Source organism: Primulina tabacum, chromosome 12 (assembly GCF_025594145.1).
Source record: "Primulina tabacum isolate GXHZ01 chromosome 12, ASM2559414v2, whole genome shotgun sequence".
Classification (NCBI taxonomy): Eukaryota; Viridiplantae; Streptophyta; class Magnoliopsida; order Lamiales; family Gesneriaceae; genus Primulina; species Primulina tabacum.
In genome coordinates, this window is record NC_134561.1 from 37,523,698 (window position 1) to 37,540,155 (window position 16,458).

The 16,458-nt window shown below is 33.8% G+C and overlaps 2 protein-coding genes across 2 annotated transcripts; both read right to left on the minus strand.

Moving 5' to 3' along the window:
• Window positions 1-6,439: 6,439 nt before the first annotated feature.
• Window positions 6,440-9,814, minus strand: LOC142520619 (putative inactive receptor kinase At1g48480). Its single transcript, XM_075623671.1, has 2 exons — window positions 8,203-9,814; window positions 6,440-7,441 (listed from the first exon to the last, which is right to left on the minus strand). Exons 1-2 carry the CDS (start codon window positions 9,569-9,571, stop codon window positions 6,831-6,833), a joined length of 1,980 nt encoding a protein of 659 aa, XP_075479786.1. The 5' UTR covers window positions 9,572-9,814; the 3' UTR covers window positions 6,440-6,830.
• A 4,253-nt stretch (window positions 9,815-14,067) lies between these two features.
• Window positions 14,068-15,773, minus strand: LOC142521092 (nudix hydrolase 17, mitochondrial-like). The gene is made up of 5 exons (XM_075624283.1): window positions 15,474-15,773; window positions 15,095-15,215; window positions 14,895-14,978; window positions 14,669-14,797; window positions 14,068-14,576 (listed from the first exon to the last, which is right to left on the minus strand). Exons 1-5 carry the CDS (start codon window positions 15,563-15,565, stop codon window positions 14,367-14,369), a joined length of 636 nt encoding a protein of 211 aa, XP_075480398.1. The 5' UTR covers window positions 15,566-15,773; the 3' UTR covers window positions 14,068-14,366.
• Window positions 15,774-16,458: the final 685 nt, after the last annotated feature.

The window sequence follows — 16,458 nt, forward strand, 5'->3', positions numbered from 1 at the left end:
TTGATGCTTTAAAAAGTATAGAAAAGAGGAGCATATTTTACCCAAAAAAAAGTAAGAAAATTTCATCTTTTACAAAATAAATGGGAATTAACTAACATCATGTTTATAGCTAGCAAGAGTACCTAACCCTCAGCAAATTGTCTCTTAACAAAAAGTTATGAAAAAGGCACACACTAGAAATTAGGTGAATCGATCTCATTCATTCGAGTTCAGATCTCAATCTTAAACTGAACATAAGTTATGCTCATAACCAAAATTACACATCCGAAAACTTGTAAATGTAATGAACTCGAAATCAAGAATCAAGTATTTTTAACGCTACGAATATATATACTCGTGTAAAAACTAACAAAACAATTCACAACACTTACTTCCTTCATGAGCTGAGACTTCTTTATGTAAAAGTAAAACAATGAAAGATTCCAAAATGTAGTAACAATAATAAAATTGGACCCCATGTTGTTCAAAGATTGATGATTAGGGTTAGTTGGTTGATGATTCAAATCTGTATCTATATTGTTACATATATAAGCTGAAAAAAAAAATACTGCCATTTCCTCTTTTCTTTAGATCCTTCCTAGCAAAGCAGATGTCATTTCAAATAAGCTTTTTGGTTGTAAATAGGACCTTTGCTAACTTTATTCCTTTTCCTAGTGTGTGTGTGTGACATGTTACCTCTCCACACCCCCCCCCCCCCCCCCCCCACTTTTTGTTTGTTATTAATCTCAATTCTCACATATACATACATATATATGTGTGTGTGTGTGTGTGTGTGTGTGTGTTGGTGATACACCATCATATAAATTTATAACCAAGGGATTCAAGGAAATTTGGCACATATGAGTAATGTATGATGGAAGATTAATCCAAGAAACTTTAAGATTTCTTTTGATTGTGGGAACTTCCATCTTTTTCTTTTGTGAATGTGTTTGTCTTTCATATGAAATGAACCCACTATTGGAGATGAAGTTGATGGGAGCACATGGAGACTAAAAAGGTCTCATTCTCAAAAAAGGTTACCACTTTGCAACCAAAAAAGAAAAAGGGATGAAAAATATAAAGAGATTAAAAAAAAAAAGGGGAACAAACCATGCTCCATTCTCTTAATGGGTAAATGTACTTTCAAGTTTCAACCCTATTTTTTAATGGCATACTTATGATAATAAATTATTTGTGAATCAAAAGTTTTAGATGTATATATTATCTTAAATGATACTATGATAGCACCCACTCAACTTAATTAAACTATGTGATAGTATTTCAATTACTTTTTTTTAGTATTACTATTATTATTGTTACACCAACAAATCGCGAAAATAAAAATCCATAATCGAGCATAAATTTATACGTACCGAATATTCAAAATTTGGCAAAAATTTGTGTGAGACGGTCTCACGGATCATATTTTATGAGACGGGTCTCTTATTTAGGTCCTCCGTGAAAAAATAGTACTTTTTATTGTGAATATCGGTAGGATTGACCCGTTTCACACATAAAGATTCGTGAGACCGTCTCACAAGAGACTTACTCTCTAAATTTATATATATATATATATATAACAAGGTTTTTATTGCAAGTGACAAAGTTTAACGTAGACCACACTATAGTTGGTCGTTTTTGTTGCATGTATACCATTTGCCATGATTGAGTTTTTGCCCCAAATGCTTTACATGCACCTCTTCTTGTTGCCCCCTATTTTATTTCAGTGGACTACACTTAATTCCAAAATTAATCATCAATTATACATACACATATACATATATATAAACTAAAAATGGATAAAGATTTTAAAAATATACTGTCTGCTTAAAATTTTTTTTTAAAAGTACGAGGAAACGTCGATAGTACATGTTCCTTCAAAACGTATATATATACGACGTTATTTTTCTCGGGTTAATATGCATGTATGTTCCTTTATTTACGGATCAAAAAAATTAGTGATATCCATTATTTTCGCGATGTAATTCGATTGTGAAGCATGCATAAATTCAAATTCCGAAAAGTGGCTCCAATGTTGTCGGCACGTAGTGTAGACAAGAGTGTACCGATTTAGGACATACATTGGAGTAATGAGGAGGTGCAATTAATGAGCCAAAAATGGTTAATTCTAACGTATAATGCAAGAATTCTTGCTAGATAAAGACTTGTAAGTATACAAGGGCAACAATTCTCGACAATGGGCTGACACTAATTTAATTTATGTCGTATATATTCGAATTCGAGTCGAAATCGAACGAAGCACGAGCTCAGGGAATCAACGTAAAAGAGAAGCAAGTTGGCTATAAATTATACTCAGTTAATATGGGCAAAATTAGAAGCCCATTGGTTTTTATTGAATATTCGGCAGTGTGGCCCAACAGGTAAGGCCCATATAAGCAATAAGGCTGTAAACGGCCCAAAATATCCCGCTCTGATAAAAACGGGCTTCCAGAAATTGGGCCTCTTTTTTTGGAGGGTAGAATATGAAGATCCATATTAAACTAGCCAGGTTAAAAACGGGCTGTACCGGATCCGATTTAGTTAGCATTATTATGCAAGACAGAATTAAGGATTTTCTTTTACTTTTTTAGATTTGATTTGTAGGGAGAACTTTGATTAGGAAAACTTGTTTCAACGACGTCTTTTGTGTATTTGAAATCCATTACAATTATCGTTAAAAAAAATTTAACTTTACATAGAGTAAGTTTGAAATTCAAATGCATTTTTACATCTAAACAAGTCAAAAAATTTGAAATCGATTATTAAATCTAACCAGTAAGCAAAATCGTAGTTTGTGTTTAGACGGATGCAAATAAGTGGAGTTCGAATATATTTTTGTTGTTTAGATAAGTATGATCATAAACTTTAAATTCATTTCTTATATGTTTATATAATATTTCATGTTAAAAAATATTAATTTCAAGTTTACCCACTAATGGAATCATTGAAATTCATTCTACTTTATATTACTAATGAGTAAATATGTAAAATATAGATTTAAAAATTGAACAATTTTTTCATTGTAAACACTAACATTATGATGAAAATCCATAGATTTGAAATTTATCGATCCAATCGCGTCCTTAATTCGTTTCATAGTATAATATTTGTTGTTTTCTCTATTAAAAAAAATTGATTATCATACTTATTTATCAAAATAACCAACTTTAATCGATCAATTGATTTGATTAGGTTGTAAACAAACAGAATCGAGACGAATAATAACAAAAATTTAAGGCTCGAATTAATTATATTCGAGTTCGACTCGAAATTTTTTATTTCTTATTTTTTGCTCGAGTTCGGCTCGAAAGGAAGTTCGATTTCGAGCTCGACCCAAAATCTTCGAACTTATTTGTGAGCTATTTGAATTATTGTTCAGATAATAAGGTTCGAAAATCAAAGTTCGAAACATCCGAAAGTTCGAAATATATATATTTAATATATAATTATATAATAATAATAAAATATCAAGAGTTGCGAGCGGTTCGCGAAATATAGAACAAAATAATTTTAACTCGACTTCGGCTTAAGTTTGAACATGTTCGAGTTCGATTTGAGTTCGAAAATTCAAATATGAATAAAATATTTATCGAAAACTTCGTGAAACAGCTCAGTTCATTTAAGGTCGTCTTAGATTAGACAGAACTGAAAAATAATATTTTTTTAATAATAATAATAATAATAATAATAATAATAAAAAGCACTATGCCAATTCGACTTCGAAAAGATATTTGTTAACTGTTGGAAGAGACCGCCGTTGGTGTGATTTAAAACAAAGCTATAGCCTCAGTATCACGTTCACGAGAGAATGGGCCACCAAAAATCGCTTTTATTAGTAGAAAGGAAAGAATACAATTCAAAGAGAAAATGTCAATAATTAACCTCCTATCCCTGAGTTGTGTGACATTTTGAGTTTGAAATATTAATATAATTCATTATACCTAATAGATGAGTGGCATCTTAACAATGAGACAAAAATTTGTGTGGGACGGTTTCACGGATCGCATTTTGTGAGACATATATCTTATTTGGATCATCCATGAAAAAACATTACTTTTTATTGTGAATATTGGAAGGGTTGACCCGTCTCACAGATAAAGATTCGTGAAACCGTTTCACAAGAAACCTACTCTAAATGAATAATATCATAACTAAAACTTTATAACAACATTGTTAAGTACTTGTGTGTGTCACGAGGGTTTGTTCAACCGTACAATCATAAAAATCATAATATGTTCGTTATTTAATTACATGATTTTATGAGAGTGATTATATAAAAAAAAATGATTGTCGAATATGGCTATACGATGGACTATAACTGATTCAATTAAAGATATCAGACTAAAAATATCATATAAAAATACACTCAAGATTAAAATCGACATTTTTTGGATGCTTGTTTCATAACCATTATCAATCTTAATTCTTTAATGTCCCTCAGGCTTTAACTTCCGATTGGGATTGGTCTGTGGATGTTACACCATTCATTTGACCTATAAGTTTAGTTGGCATATGTATTTGTAAGAACCGGATTTTTCCATCTTGTAATTAAATAATTGTAAGGAAATTTGTTTAGCATAAGACTTTATTAATAAATAGGATATGATTATGGGGAAATTAATTGTTAGAAATCTTGATTACCAAGTCAAAAATACCTACAATAAGGCTAGCATATTCTCGAAAATATGCAAAAGGATATACTATATTGGGTAGAGACCATCCAAGACTAGAGGAATCAAGGCATGGACCTAGCAATTTTCGAAATTATCACATACAAGAATAAACTATAAGGAAATTGGAAACAAATCCCATAAATTAGCCATCATATTTTTCGAGAATGGCAAGGAAATTTGGAGTCAATATGAGGAGATTTGACATGAATTTTTGGTATGATTTTAGTGCCAAATTTAGCTTCACCTTCCTCCCCTATAAATAGTGCATCAACCCCACTCATTCAACACACATAATTTCAAAATCCTAGAGCTGAAAAACTCGAAAATTCAGCAACTCTCCCTAGCCAAAATACTGCACAAAAATCGTCCCGAAAATCGTCAAAGAAATCGAGCCGGAGCGCTACGCGGACGAGGAGCGCGAAGTGATCCAAACCAAGCCGTTCACTTCACGTTTTTTTTAGTACATCCAAAAACTGTAAGTGGGTTGTTTTAAATTTTGTTTTATGCAAATGAAAATTTCGGTTTTGTGGTTTAAAAATACGGTCGAGTACCGTCGTTTTGTCTATACGTTTTTACGAAAGTTATTACGTTTATGTTTGACACTGTGAGGATTCCCTGAAAATGGGTGGAATTCCAACATATGGCCCTTAACAGTGGGATAGAACTGTTTTATGGCCTCGCCCCCTTAGAGGATTAAAACTTAAGGACTGACGTCAGTAAACCGTTAAAGGTGAAAAATCGCAGTGTTATTATGTTATGAAATTTACGTTACGTTTATGAAAAGCATGATGTACGTTTATGATATGTTTTGAAAATGTTATTAAATTGGTTATGTTGTGTTCAAAGTCCCCCATTTACTGAGTATTCCCAAAATACTCACCCCCCTTACAACTCTTCCCAGATAAGTCTGAAGAACAGGTTGAGGAAGAGGAGTCCGAACAGTTCTGGGGATGGTGATTCACGAGACCAGTAGTAGTTATGTTCGAATTTATGATTTAATAATTGTAAGACGTTTCCGCATTATTTACTGTTTCGTTGGATTTCGTTATTGTAAAGACAATGTTTATTTCGTGGAAATTATGATATATAAACTGGTTTGGTTTATACTGTGCTACGAAAGGCTTGTTGTTTCGATTGTGTGATTGTTAAACAACGTCGGTGTCAATCCCGAGTTTCGTGGCGCGACAGTATTGTTGTGTGTTGGATGTCATTTTCACTTAAATTAGCATTAATTATCAACCTTTTTAAAAAAAAGACTGAATCCTCCTTTTTCAGTGATTATGGATAATATGTGAATTCAAATCACCATATTGAAAAAAGAACACATCCACAACCATGATCGTCCCCATGACGACTTAGTGTATATTTTTGAGTCACGTGAACGCCTTTGAACACATCAAATATAATACAATGTTAAAGTTTACTATGTTTCCGGCTATGCGTCGCGTCTGATGACTTGTAATCTATCTGATACGAAAAGTTGTAAAATTGGAATGAGTTATCGTGTTCTTGACCAATTGTGATTATCCCACATTTAGTGCTTTTGAAATTATACTCATAATTTTTGGTGGGCTACCTTCAAATTACATGCAGTACTTTTGTGACCCTCACCAGCACTCTTTACTTGTCGAATAATTTGCTTTTGCATGCAGTACTTTATATGACATAATGTCACACTTTGTGACTCTCACCGGCACTCTTTACTTGTGAGGATTGCAGGTATTTGTCAACTTCATCAAGGCTCAAATTTGAAACATTATATTTATTGGTGTTTATGGAGAATTTGTTCCCAGCTCCACACAGTAATTTGATTGACGGATTCGAATCGAAATCGATTGAGGTCGTGGTTTGGTAAGAGTCAAGTTGCTGTATTAGCTAGTCTCGAATCCAAGTTCAGTTGTATGCAGCAAATTGAGTCACAATAAGTAACTACTGGCTCTTGATCAATTCAACACAAAGGGAAATAATGAAGTTAAAAAAAAGCAAAAGATACAAAAAAAAAGAGTAAAGGTACAGGCAATAATTACAGCAACCATATTCCATCCTAGGACAAACGGACTCATGATGGGAGAGCTGTTAATTCTTGACGACTAAGAACCACGCTCAAATCAACAAACGAATACAACTAAGCTCGAAAAAGATCAATTTTCTCGGTAGGAAATCTCTTGATAGAACTTTTTAATCAGCTTCAGTTACATGATCAATCTGACCTTGTGTGTCTCGTGATGTTGATAGTTTTAGATCTTCGATCCGTCTCGCAACTTCAGAAATGGAGGGCCGATTATCCGGGTGCTGAGATGTGCAGTCGATACCGAGTTGCAAGACTTGAACTAGTTCTTCCTCTACGTTCTGGTACCGGAGGAGTTCAAGATCAAAAACTTCAGAAGTCCACTCTTCTTGAACTACAGACTGAACCCATCTTGGCAGGTCGACTCCTTCGTCATTCAGGAGGGTGTGTGTGGGTGCTTTGCCTGTAAGAAGCTCCAAGAGCAACACACCAAAGCCGTAAACATCAGCTTTTTGGGAGACTTTGCGAGGATCAGTCACTTCTGGCGCACGATATCCAGTGGTTCGGGTTGGAGAGGATGAAGGACCAACTAGATGGTTCAGTCCATAATCAGAGACTCTAGGTTCACACGACTTGGTAAGAAGGATATTTGATGATTTAATGTTTCCATGAGACACATTGGGACCTTGAAAATGAATGTACTCGATTGCACGAGCAGCTCCAAGTGCAATGCTTGATCTCGCTTCCCAATTTAATGGTGTTCGACCAGCCCCTTTATTTCCTGAGCAGAGTATGGTTAAAATGGTAAGAAAGCCCATTACTGCAGCTAAATTAGTAAATTATCGCCAAATAAAGCAATTACTTGAATTTAGAGGTTAAAGGTTATGCTTTTTGGTGGAACACACCAAACTACCAACTCTTACCAATATAACCAAGAATTAATTAAGCACAACGAGAAAACGAATAAAGTCAACTTCTAATGTCAGAGGATTGCATATGAAGCACTGCCAGCATAGATGAAGTTGAATGAATAATAAAAGCGATAGATTGATACGTAATCTCTACCAAGTCTCTTATTTAACGTATGACTTGATATGGTTTTTTTTGTGTAAAATAACTTTCATCTAAGATAAAATCTTTAATCTAGCATTTGCTACAAAAGGAAATTCTCGCCAACTTAAGCTAAGTGGTTGATAAATCAGAAGCAGCAATCTCATAACAGCAAATTTAGATGTTTGCTGGAGTTCTAGCCTCCGGTACACGTCACCGGCAATCTATAAACAAGTTATTCTTACTGTAAAAGATACTATCTTTGCATCATGAATGATTATTACAAGCAAAAATCCATATCCTACATAGTATCACTGTAAAAGATTCTATCTTTGCAAGCAGTAACCAAATAGAAAGGCCAGAATTGATTTGTTCAGTGAAGATTAATGAAATTTTGTAGCCTTGAAAATTCCCGTTGTATATTTGAGCCAAGATCAATATAAATATATCATAAACTAAATTGAAGCAGAGAACTCTTGAAATCTGACTCACCATGAAGAAGTGCAGAAAGGCTTCCCATTTGCATGAAATCATATACAAGAAGCTTCTCCTCTCTACTGTAGTAATAAGCTCTAAGAGGCACCAAATTATCGTGCTCCATGGCTCCAACCCCGTCAATTCTCTCCTTGAATTCTTTTTCTGAAGTGGTAACATCTTTCAACCTTTTCACAGCCATCGCAGTCCCCACTTCCAAAACAGCCTTGTATGATGTACCAAACGTCCCCTTCCCCAAAACCTCGGCCGAGGCCCTCAGCAACTCTTCCAAATCGAACATCCTCGATCCGTTACCAAAGAATACTAATTTCTTGGCAGCTGCCATGTCAGCTCCATTTACTGCCCTCCCATTGCCATTAGCACTCATTGCAGCAGCGGCTGCGGAGGCCACAGAAAACCCATCGCCCATCCCGCCATTCTCAGCCTCCACTGGTTTTCTGCCCGAGTCATTTTCTTGGTTTTTGATCGCCGCTAAATCTACAGACCTAGCCTTCTTTCCGCTCCTCTTCATACACAAAAACAAAACAATAAATAGCAGTAAAATGAATCCAACAACAGATCCTATCACGATTCCAGCAATTGCACCACCAGACAACTTCTTCTTCCCACCATTTCCCGAGTTTCCACTCCCATTTCCGTTCTCTTCAGGAGAGGCAGCCGGAACTTTCCCGCCGTTTTCATCACATGCATTATCAAGAGGCTTCCCACAAAGCAAAGTTCCCAAAAACGCATCTTTGGGCTTCCCCACAAGTCCTTTCGGCACCGACCCATTTAAATTATTAAAAGAAACATTAAACTGAGCAAGAAAGGGTATATCAATGTCGGGTAAAACGCCACTGAACTCGTTATCCTCCAGGTAAAGCGTACGCAGACGGGTCAAATTGTTAAACCCGGATGGAATTTGACCCGAGAAATTGTTCGAAGCCAGATTTAACCTCACGAGGGCCCGAAGGGAAAAAAGAAATTCAGGCACAGGGCCGGAAAACTGGTTCCCCTGAAGATAAATATTCCGAAGCTGAGAAAGCTGCGAGAGGTCAGAAGGAAGTGGGCCAGAGAGATGGTTGAGGCGAAGGCTGAGAGTACGAAGAAGCGTTAAACCGGACAAAGTGTTGGGAGGAATGGAACCAATTAGAGACGAGCCCGGGAGGCGGAGGATCGTAACCCGGTTGTTCTCACACAGAACACCAGGCCAGTTGCATGGGGTGGTAAAGGTGCTGTTCCAAAGCAGAGTGCGGCCGCCGACAGCGGACCGGAAGGCCAAGAGGGCCGCCCTATCAGTCGACAGATCCGAGGAAACAGTGAAAGAGAAGAACAAGAAAAGGAGAAACAACATTTCAGGGAACTTCAGTGGACCCAAAGCCCGCATTGTGTAATCTACTGAATTATTGTGAGCTTAATCTAGAAGAAGAAAAAAGGGCGGCGAATCATTTGGTTGAGTGCTCCATTATGAAGCATGTGGTTAAGCGGTAACCAAGTGAGGGTTTTGGTTGGGAGGGATGAAGTTAATGAACGCCATGAATGAATCTGCCATACTGTGTGTATTAGAGAAAGAAAAGCAGTGTGTGTGTGTGAGAGAGGGTTGTTCAAGACTTGAGACGGAGTGATCCTAGCTGGGAATAAGGGGATTCTATTTTTGAAAATCAAATATCAATAATTTATGTCAAAAATACATGTGAGACGATTTCACGAGTCGTATTTTGTGATATGTATTTTTTATTTGTATGATTAATGAAAAATTATTACTTTTTATGCTAAAAGTATTAATTTTTATTGTGAATATCAGTAGTTCACAGATAAAGATTCATGATATCGTTTCACAAAAGACCTACTTATGATTTATATATAATATACAAACTATGAAACGGTGTATGTTCGTCAAATTTTCGATATATAGTATCATTTGATCGATGAACACAAAAATAAATATAATAATATATCAAAATTATACAAACTATTATTTACAATGTTTTTTTTAATGAAAAGAAATAAACCTCGGTTATGTGTAATTAAAAATAAATAGGTCGATAAACCTAAAGAAAACTATATACAAATTCGAGTAGATTTTTTTTTTTTGAATTTAAATTTGAGACCTTGTTATAATTTAAATTTTTTTGGATCGTTTTTTTTTTATTTATGAAATTATAAAAAAATATATCTTTTAAAAATATAATAAAGAAGTCATTCTAAATTTAATTCTTCTGTTTTGATTTTTTTTAATGAAGATTTCATTATTTATTTATTATTATCATCATTATTATTATTATGATTATCTATAGCTCAAGGTGAGCTGGAGAATAATAATATCCAATAAGTATTATTATTTTATGGAATATTGGTTTGTAAAAGTTTATTGTTAGAGTTTTCATACCGTTTTAGAAATGAATTTGATTATGAGTGATATTTTTCATTGGATAATGAGTCATGTATGATCCGGATATTATATGGATAATTTAAATCACGGTAAATCTGCATGAAAAATTTGTCAGAAGTCGGGTAGATGAATGCCCGGGACATCTCCTCCCCGAATTTTCAAATGCACGGGCTCTCATACAAGCTCCCGGATGACTTACTGCTCGGGAAGCCTCGATAACATTACCGCACTCGAGTGTTTGAGTATGTAAGATCTTGTCTCGATAATCGTTCCTGACAAAATCCTACTGATGTGACACGATGAAAAAGTAAGGCGGCATGACAGGAAGTCAACATCCAAGACTACAAGTGGTAAGTAGACACTGAAAACAAGGAGAAGCAATCATCTTCTTCCTATAAAAAAATAGGTTCTTCTTGAATTAAACATATTCACGGGTTCATTTTCTTGTTTACAGGTTACAGTCGAAGTCATAACTTATAGATATACCTTACTTACAAGCTATATCTCTTGCTCATTTTCCTAAACAAAAAACTCTTATCAAATTCGGTAGATTATACCGATCCTATTCACCCGATTCACTCGGATATTATCAATGAGTAATTGATGAACGTTTAGTGAATATCAAACCATATATATTTTATATTTTCAACACCTTCAGTAATATATAATATTTTTGTTGTTAGGAGTTATATTTGATATAAAATCTATATATGTATATTAAATAGTAAATACAAGACATGGGATTTTTATTATATCGTGACGTAAATTTATAAACTTTCTGATTTAAACTACTGATCTAAGTCAACCATAGCTCAAAACATGCCCATGAATAAATAAATATTTTTTTATTAATTCATAAAAAAGGTATTAAAGTGTCTCGGAAGTCAATTTTATAAGACTGGTCAGTAATTTGATTCGATTCATGAACAAAATATTATTTTTTATGTAAAAATTATTATTTTTTATTATAAATATAAATTCATTCTATCTGTGTTGTAAATATAAATATGTGATACTGTAAAAAAAAACATATTTCATTTCGAGTAAGTCTCTTATGCGACGGTCTTACGAATTTTTATTTATGAACCGAATCAAATAAAATATATATCTCACAAAATATGATATATGAGAACTTCTCACACAAGTTTTTACTCCCCTTTCTTGTTACTTAGTTTTATGTTTAATTTTGTTTAAATTTGCTATTTTCTACTGTCAACTTTTCTAACGGAAATCGGAATTTATTGGTTGAATCAAAAGTTTATTGGATTCGATGTGAATAATGAAATATACAATTTATCAGTTAATTGGTGTTGGGAAACGTGAATCACAATCAATTAATCTGTGGATTACTCTAAGCAAAAATAAATGAGAAGAAAATTAGGAGAAAATATTAATATTGAATAAATAAAAATAAACTGAGTCAAAGTTTTCTTGATAATTAATTGATTAATTTATATATTTTTTGTTTATTAGATCTATCTGATCATTTTATCTTGAAATAAAAAAATATACAATAAATCAATTTCCCATATGGAATAATATGTGTGTTGGACTAAAAGATTTGATTATTGTGTAAAAATAAATTCATTTAATTTTAAATTATTTTAGTAATTCACAATTAAGTGTAGATTTTGGGCCAATTAATTTTGTAGCAGATATTTGTTAAACTCTACTTGGTCGGACAAGCCCTTTATTTGGAATGGCCCTTCATGATTTCGTTGGTATAAATTATATTTCCCACGTAATCATTAAATTTTCATTTTTAATAAATTAATAAAACAGTATAAAAAATAATAATAATCGCATAATAATAATAATAATAATAATCATGGAAAGTCGATTATGAAAGTATACAAATTATACACACGACACATTCAAGATTAAGATTTAAAACTACTTGTTGAACGAATTTTTCATCGAATCGAGCTTGACAAAAATTTGTGCGAAACAATCTCACGAATCGTATTTTGTGAGAGATATCTTTTATTTGAATCATTCATGAAAAAAGTATTAATTTTTATGTTAAGAGTATTATTTTTTATTGTGAATATCGGTAGAATTGACCCGTCTCATATTTGTATGATCATCTCACAAGAGACTTACTTATCTAACTTTGGGTGGTTCAGGAACTACTTTGTTCGTTTATGTCTTCAATTATAAAAACATAGCCTATCATCATTGTTATTTCTTTCTTTTTTTCCTTAAAAATAACATGAATGTCACTTGAAATAAAAGCTTTCGTCGTGGCCTAAAAATCTTGAACAATTGAGCTTTTGTTTGTTAAGAAGTATATTGTGAGTGAGTCTTGCGGATTTTTAATTATAAGATTATTCAATCATGTTTATATTTATAATAATAAATAATATTTTTTACATAAAAATATGTGAATCAAATAAAATATTCGTATCATAAAATTGATTCGCAAAAACATCTCATTATTTTTTTTTATGTTTGTTTAATCTCTCAAGTCAAGCGATTATCGACAAAACTCTCACCGAAATTGGGAAGTTGGAATGTCACAACTTGTCAATTATATATATATATATATTAGTTATATCTATGAAAAATGCTATAAAATACCATTTTTATATGTTTGCTTTTATTTAGGTTTTTTGGGTTTTCTATGATAACGAATTTCAGTTTTAGCTTTGTAACAAATCACGCTTAGTAAAAAAACTTATTGTGTTTTAGTTCGGCTTTGTCGTAATATATGAAATAACGGAGAGTACAAATTTAGTGACGCTTTTTTCCTCGGACATGTCGTATGAAAAGGGTGACGATAAGTTTTCATTTTTAATTATTTTTCATTGAGAATACCAATATGATATTATGTGTGTTAGCATCAAATTACGTTACAATTTAACAAAATAAAAAATCAAAATCACATATATTTAATTTGGTGTAACATGTAATAATAAATGCTACTACTGAAGTAGGGCCGTATCATCAATGAAGAAAGGGATTATGAGCCCAAGTTAGTAAGCCCATATCTTATAGTCCCGGCCCAACAAATAGGTTATTCATTGAGTTAGTTACAAGTAATTCGAGTCGGATTACTTTATGAGTAGGTCTCTTGTGAGACGGTGTCACGAATCTTTATCTGTGAGACGAATCAACTCTACCGATATTCACAATAAAAAATAATACTCTTAACATAAAAAATAATATTTGTCATAGATAACCCAATAAGATATCTGTCTCACACAAGTTTTTGCCTGTACTTTTCTAAAACTAGAAATCTGGACATTAAATATTTGAACTGGTTTTGTAGATAGAACAGTGTTCCCACCTCAAATTCCTTGTTCCCATTGGCAAAGCATGTGGCAAGGAAACCAATTTGGATTGTACAAAGTTCATTTTATATAATAAAAATACTCAAACAATTTATGTAATTTTCTAAAATTCAATCTTAGAAAAGGAAAGCTATGTTTCTAAATTGTCTAGAAAATAAGGCCTAAAAATCACTGATTCAATGTCAATGAACAACATCATGGACAGAAGCAACCTTTTAATACACATAATGAAAGTTACCATTCTTAATATACAAGTCATCCTAACTGCTTACACACAAAGTAATCTTGGACTCGGACTCGGACTCGGACTCGAACTCGAACTCGAGTTATGACGACTCGTGTAGTAAAAGAAAGAATGAATCCAAGAATGAAGCTGTACATGATCTCTGCCAACTCTCCCTTCCTATACTACCAATTCAAATTCATTACAGCAACTAGTATGCCGCAAAGTTAACAACCCAACCCTCGAAAAGTCGTGGGATTATAGTCTTAATAGATCAACTAATCAAATAACGATCAACATCATCATCCCCATTTTGAGCCCTCCTGCACATTCTCAATTCGTCCACTCGGCAAGATCCTAGTCTAGGCAACATCAGAGGCTCTTCCACCATCCTCGTTGGAGCCGAAAATTGACAGACAAAGGCCTCCAATGCATCCTTCATCCAAGGATGTGCACATGCTTCTCTAGCTTCATTCACAGACATCTGTATCATATATAGGATCAAATAACATGTTAGAGAGATCATCATCACACGTGATCATATGACATTGAATTGTATAGTACTCTGAATCGTACCCAAACTCGTTGGCGGACATCTTTCTCCGGCCAAACATCGAGTTCCTCGGTTACAAGGAGGGGAAACATCGATCCCTCGTTGTATTTATCTTGGCTTCTGCTCTTGAAAACCCATTCGCCTAATTTATCCTGCAAGAAAATGGCAACCAGGAAATCTTTAGAATCACAAAAGAATTTATGCACATAAACATCGTTCAATGATTCTACAAGAAGGTGAGATATTCACCTCGAGTAAGCCGATTACACCGGCTTCTTCGATGGTTTCTCTTGAAGCAGCCATTCTGATATCTTCATCGAGTTCCCAACCACCCTGAAAATTCCATTGCAAAAGATCAGTCTCAAACCAAAGATGGTCTTAAATAACTACAAATTCTTGTCTTTCCCATTATTTTAATTCAAAGTTGACTAAGATGCGCCCAAAACTACCTTAGGAAACATCATTCTTGGACTCTTTTGAGAGCTAATCAAAAGAACCTCCAAATCATCAATTGAAATCTCGTGGTTTTGGGGTGATTTGTTGGTTTTCCTGAATCTGTACGGGATACATCTGCACAATTCGTCAAAGGGAAGCGATAATCAGACAAATATATACATCATTTTCAGCTAATCATTGTATATCAGCAAATCAAAGAACAAAGAAAAATTCCATCTTTGAAGCTTAAAAAAAAAAATTTCCTCAGTCATCATTTTCAATTACAAACGCCAACTTCAACACAACCAGGAACCCCTTCTCAAAATTTTCTGGGTAAAATCTCAAAACTTTTTATTTTCTTCAAAAGAGAAAAGAGGGTTTCAGGAAAAATACCCAACAACCAGACGAAAACCCTGGCTGTAACGCTGCAAATGTCTGCCTGTGCGGGCAGGCAAAGCCACCGACTTCTTGATTTGCATGGTCATCACTAATCAATCAAATCTCCTATCTTTTTACAGAGAACAAATCTCAATAACTTCCCAAGAAGGCTAAAGGAAAGAATACACAGGATAAATCTTTCCACACCGTTTAAGGAACCAACTTAAAAATCTCACAGTTAATTATCAGCGAGAGAACTCAATTAATGGCGGGTAGTTAATTTGTCTTTATGGGGCTGTGGATAACTAATGCGATGAATCATCCTGTCCACTCGCTTTATCGAGGAAGAGGCATCGATTAATGGGCCCCAAAACTCCATGATTTGCTGTATTTTTCCTGGTTAATGCGTGTGAGTATATGATATTCTTGAAATACTATAAGATTCGTATGTTTATTTGAATATTTCGTAAATACTTTCTTGCGTGGACGTGTCTGCCATTGGGAACCGGCTCGTCTTAGAAACGAAGCATATACTGGCGAGGAACCGGTTCTCTGTCCCGTATTTGAGAATTTGCACTTGGCCCCTTACGATGGTTATTAGCTTTCAGCCCACCGATTTCTCTTTTTTCGCGAAACATCTATCTATCACGAAGTGTTCTTTTTAAGTCGTAACTTTTGTATTCAAACTCGTAATGAACTCAAGTCCGAAATAGTTTATCTTTTTAGCTTTGAATCGATTAAAATAATCGAGCTGACCTCGAACTCTATCATGAAAATATTTGTATTTATTTCAATTCGATTATAAAAGTTTGGAACTACTTCTCAAATTTTAATGTGTCACTTCTAAATATATCAGTCTGAAACTTAATTGAAATATTTAATGACAAATACTTTTATGTTTCATGTACAATTAACTCGTCACAACAAACCAATCGACTTGACTTGTAAATTATTAAATGATATGAACACGGAGTACCGTCATGCCAAATTCGATATGTCG

What these genes read in the sequence shown, in the direction of transcription:
- LOC142520619 (XM_075623671.1), bottom strand. Translation starts at nt 9,571, where the DNA reads ATGCGGGCTTTGGGTCCACTGAAGTTCCCTGAAATGTTGTTTCTCCTT. An exon ending in CCTTTCTGCACTTCTTCATG is followed by an intron (nt 7,442 to 8,202) that starts GTGAGTCAGATT and finishes TACTCTGCTCAG; the next exon opens with GAAATAAAGGGGCTGGTCGA.
- LOC142521092 (XM_075624283.1), bottom strand. Translation starts at nt 15,565, where the DNA reads ATGACCATGCAAATCAAGAAGTCGGTGGCTTTGCCTGCCCGCACAGGC. An exon ending in CAAGAATGATGTTTCCTAAG is followed by an intron (nt 14,979 to 15,094) that starts GTAGTTTTGGGC and finishes TGGAATTTTCAG; the next exon opens with GGTGGTTGGGAACTCGATGA. An exon ending in ATGTCCGCCAACGAGTTTGG is followed by an intron (nt 14,577 to 14,668) that starts GTACGATTCAGA and finishes TATATGATACAG; the next exon opens with ATGTCTGTGAATGAAGCTAG.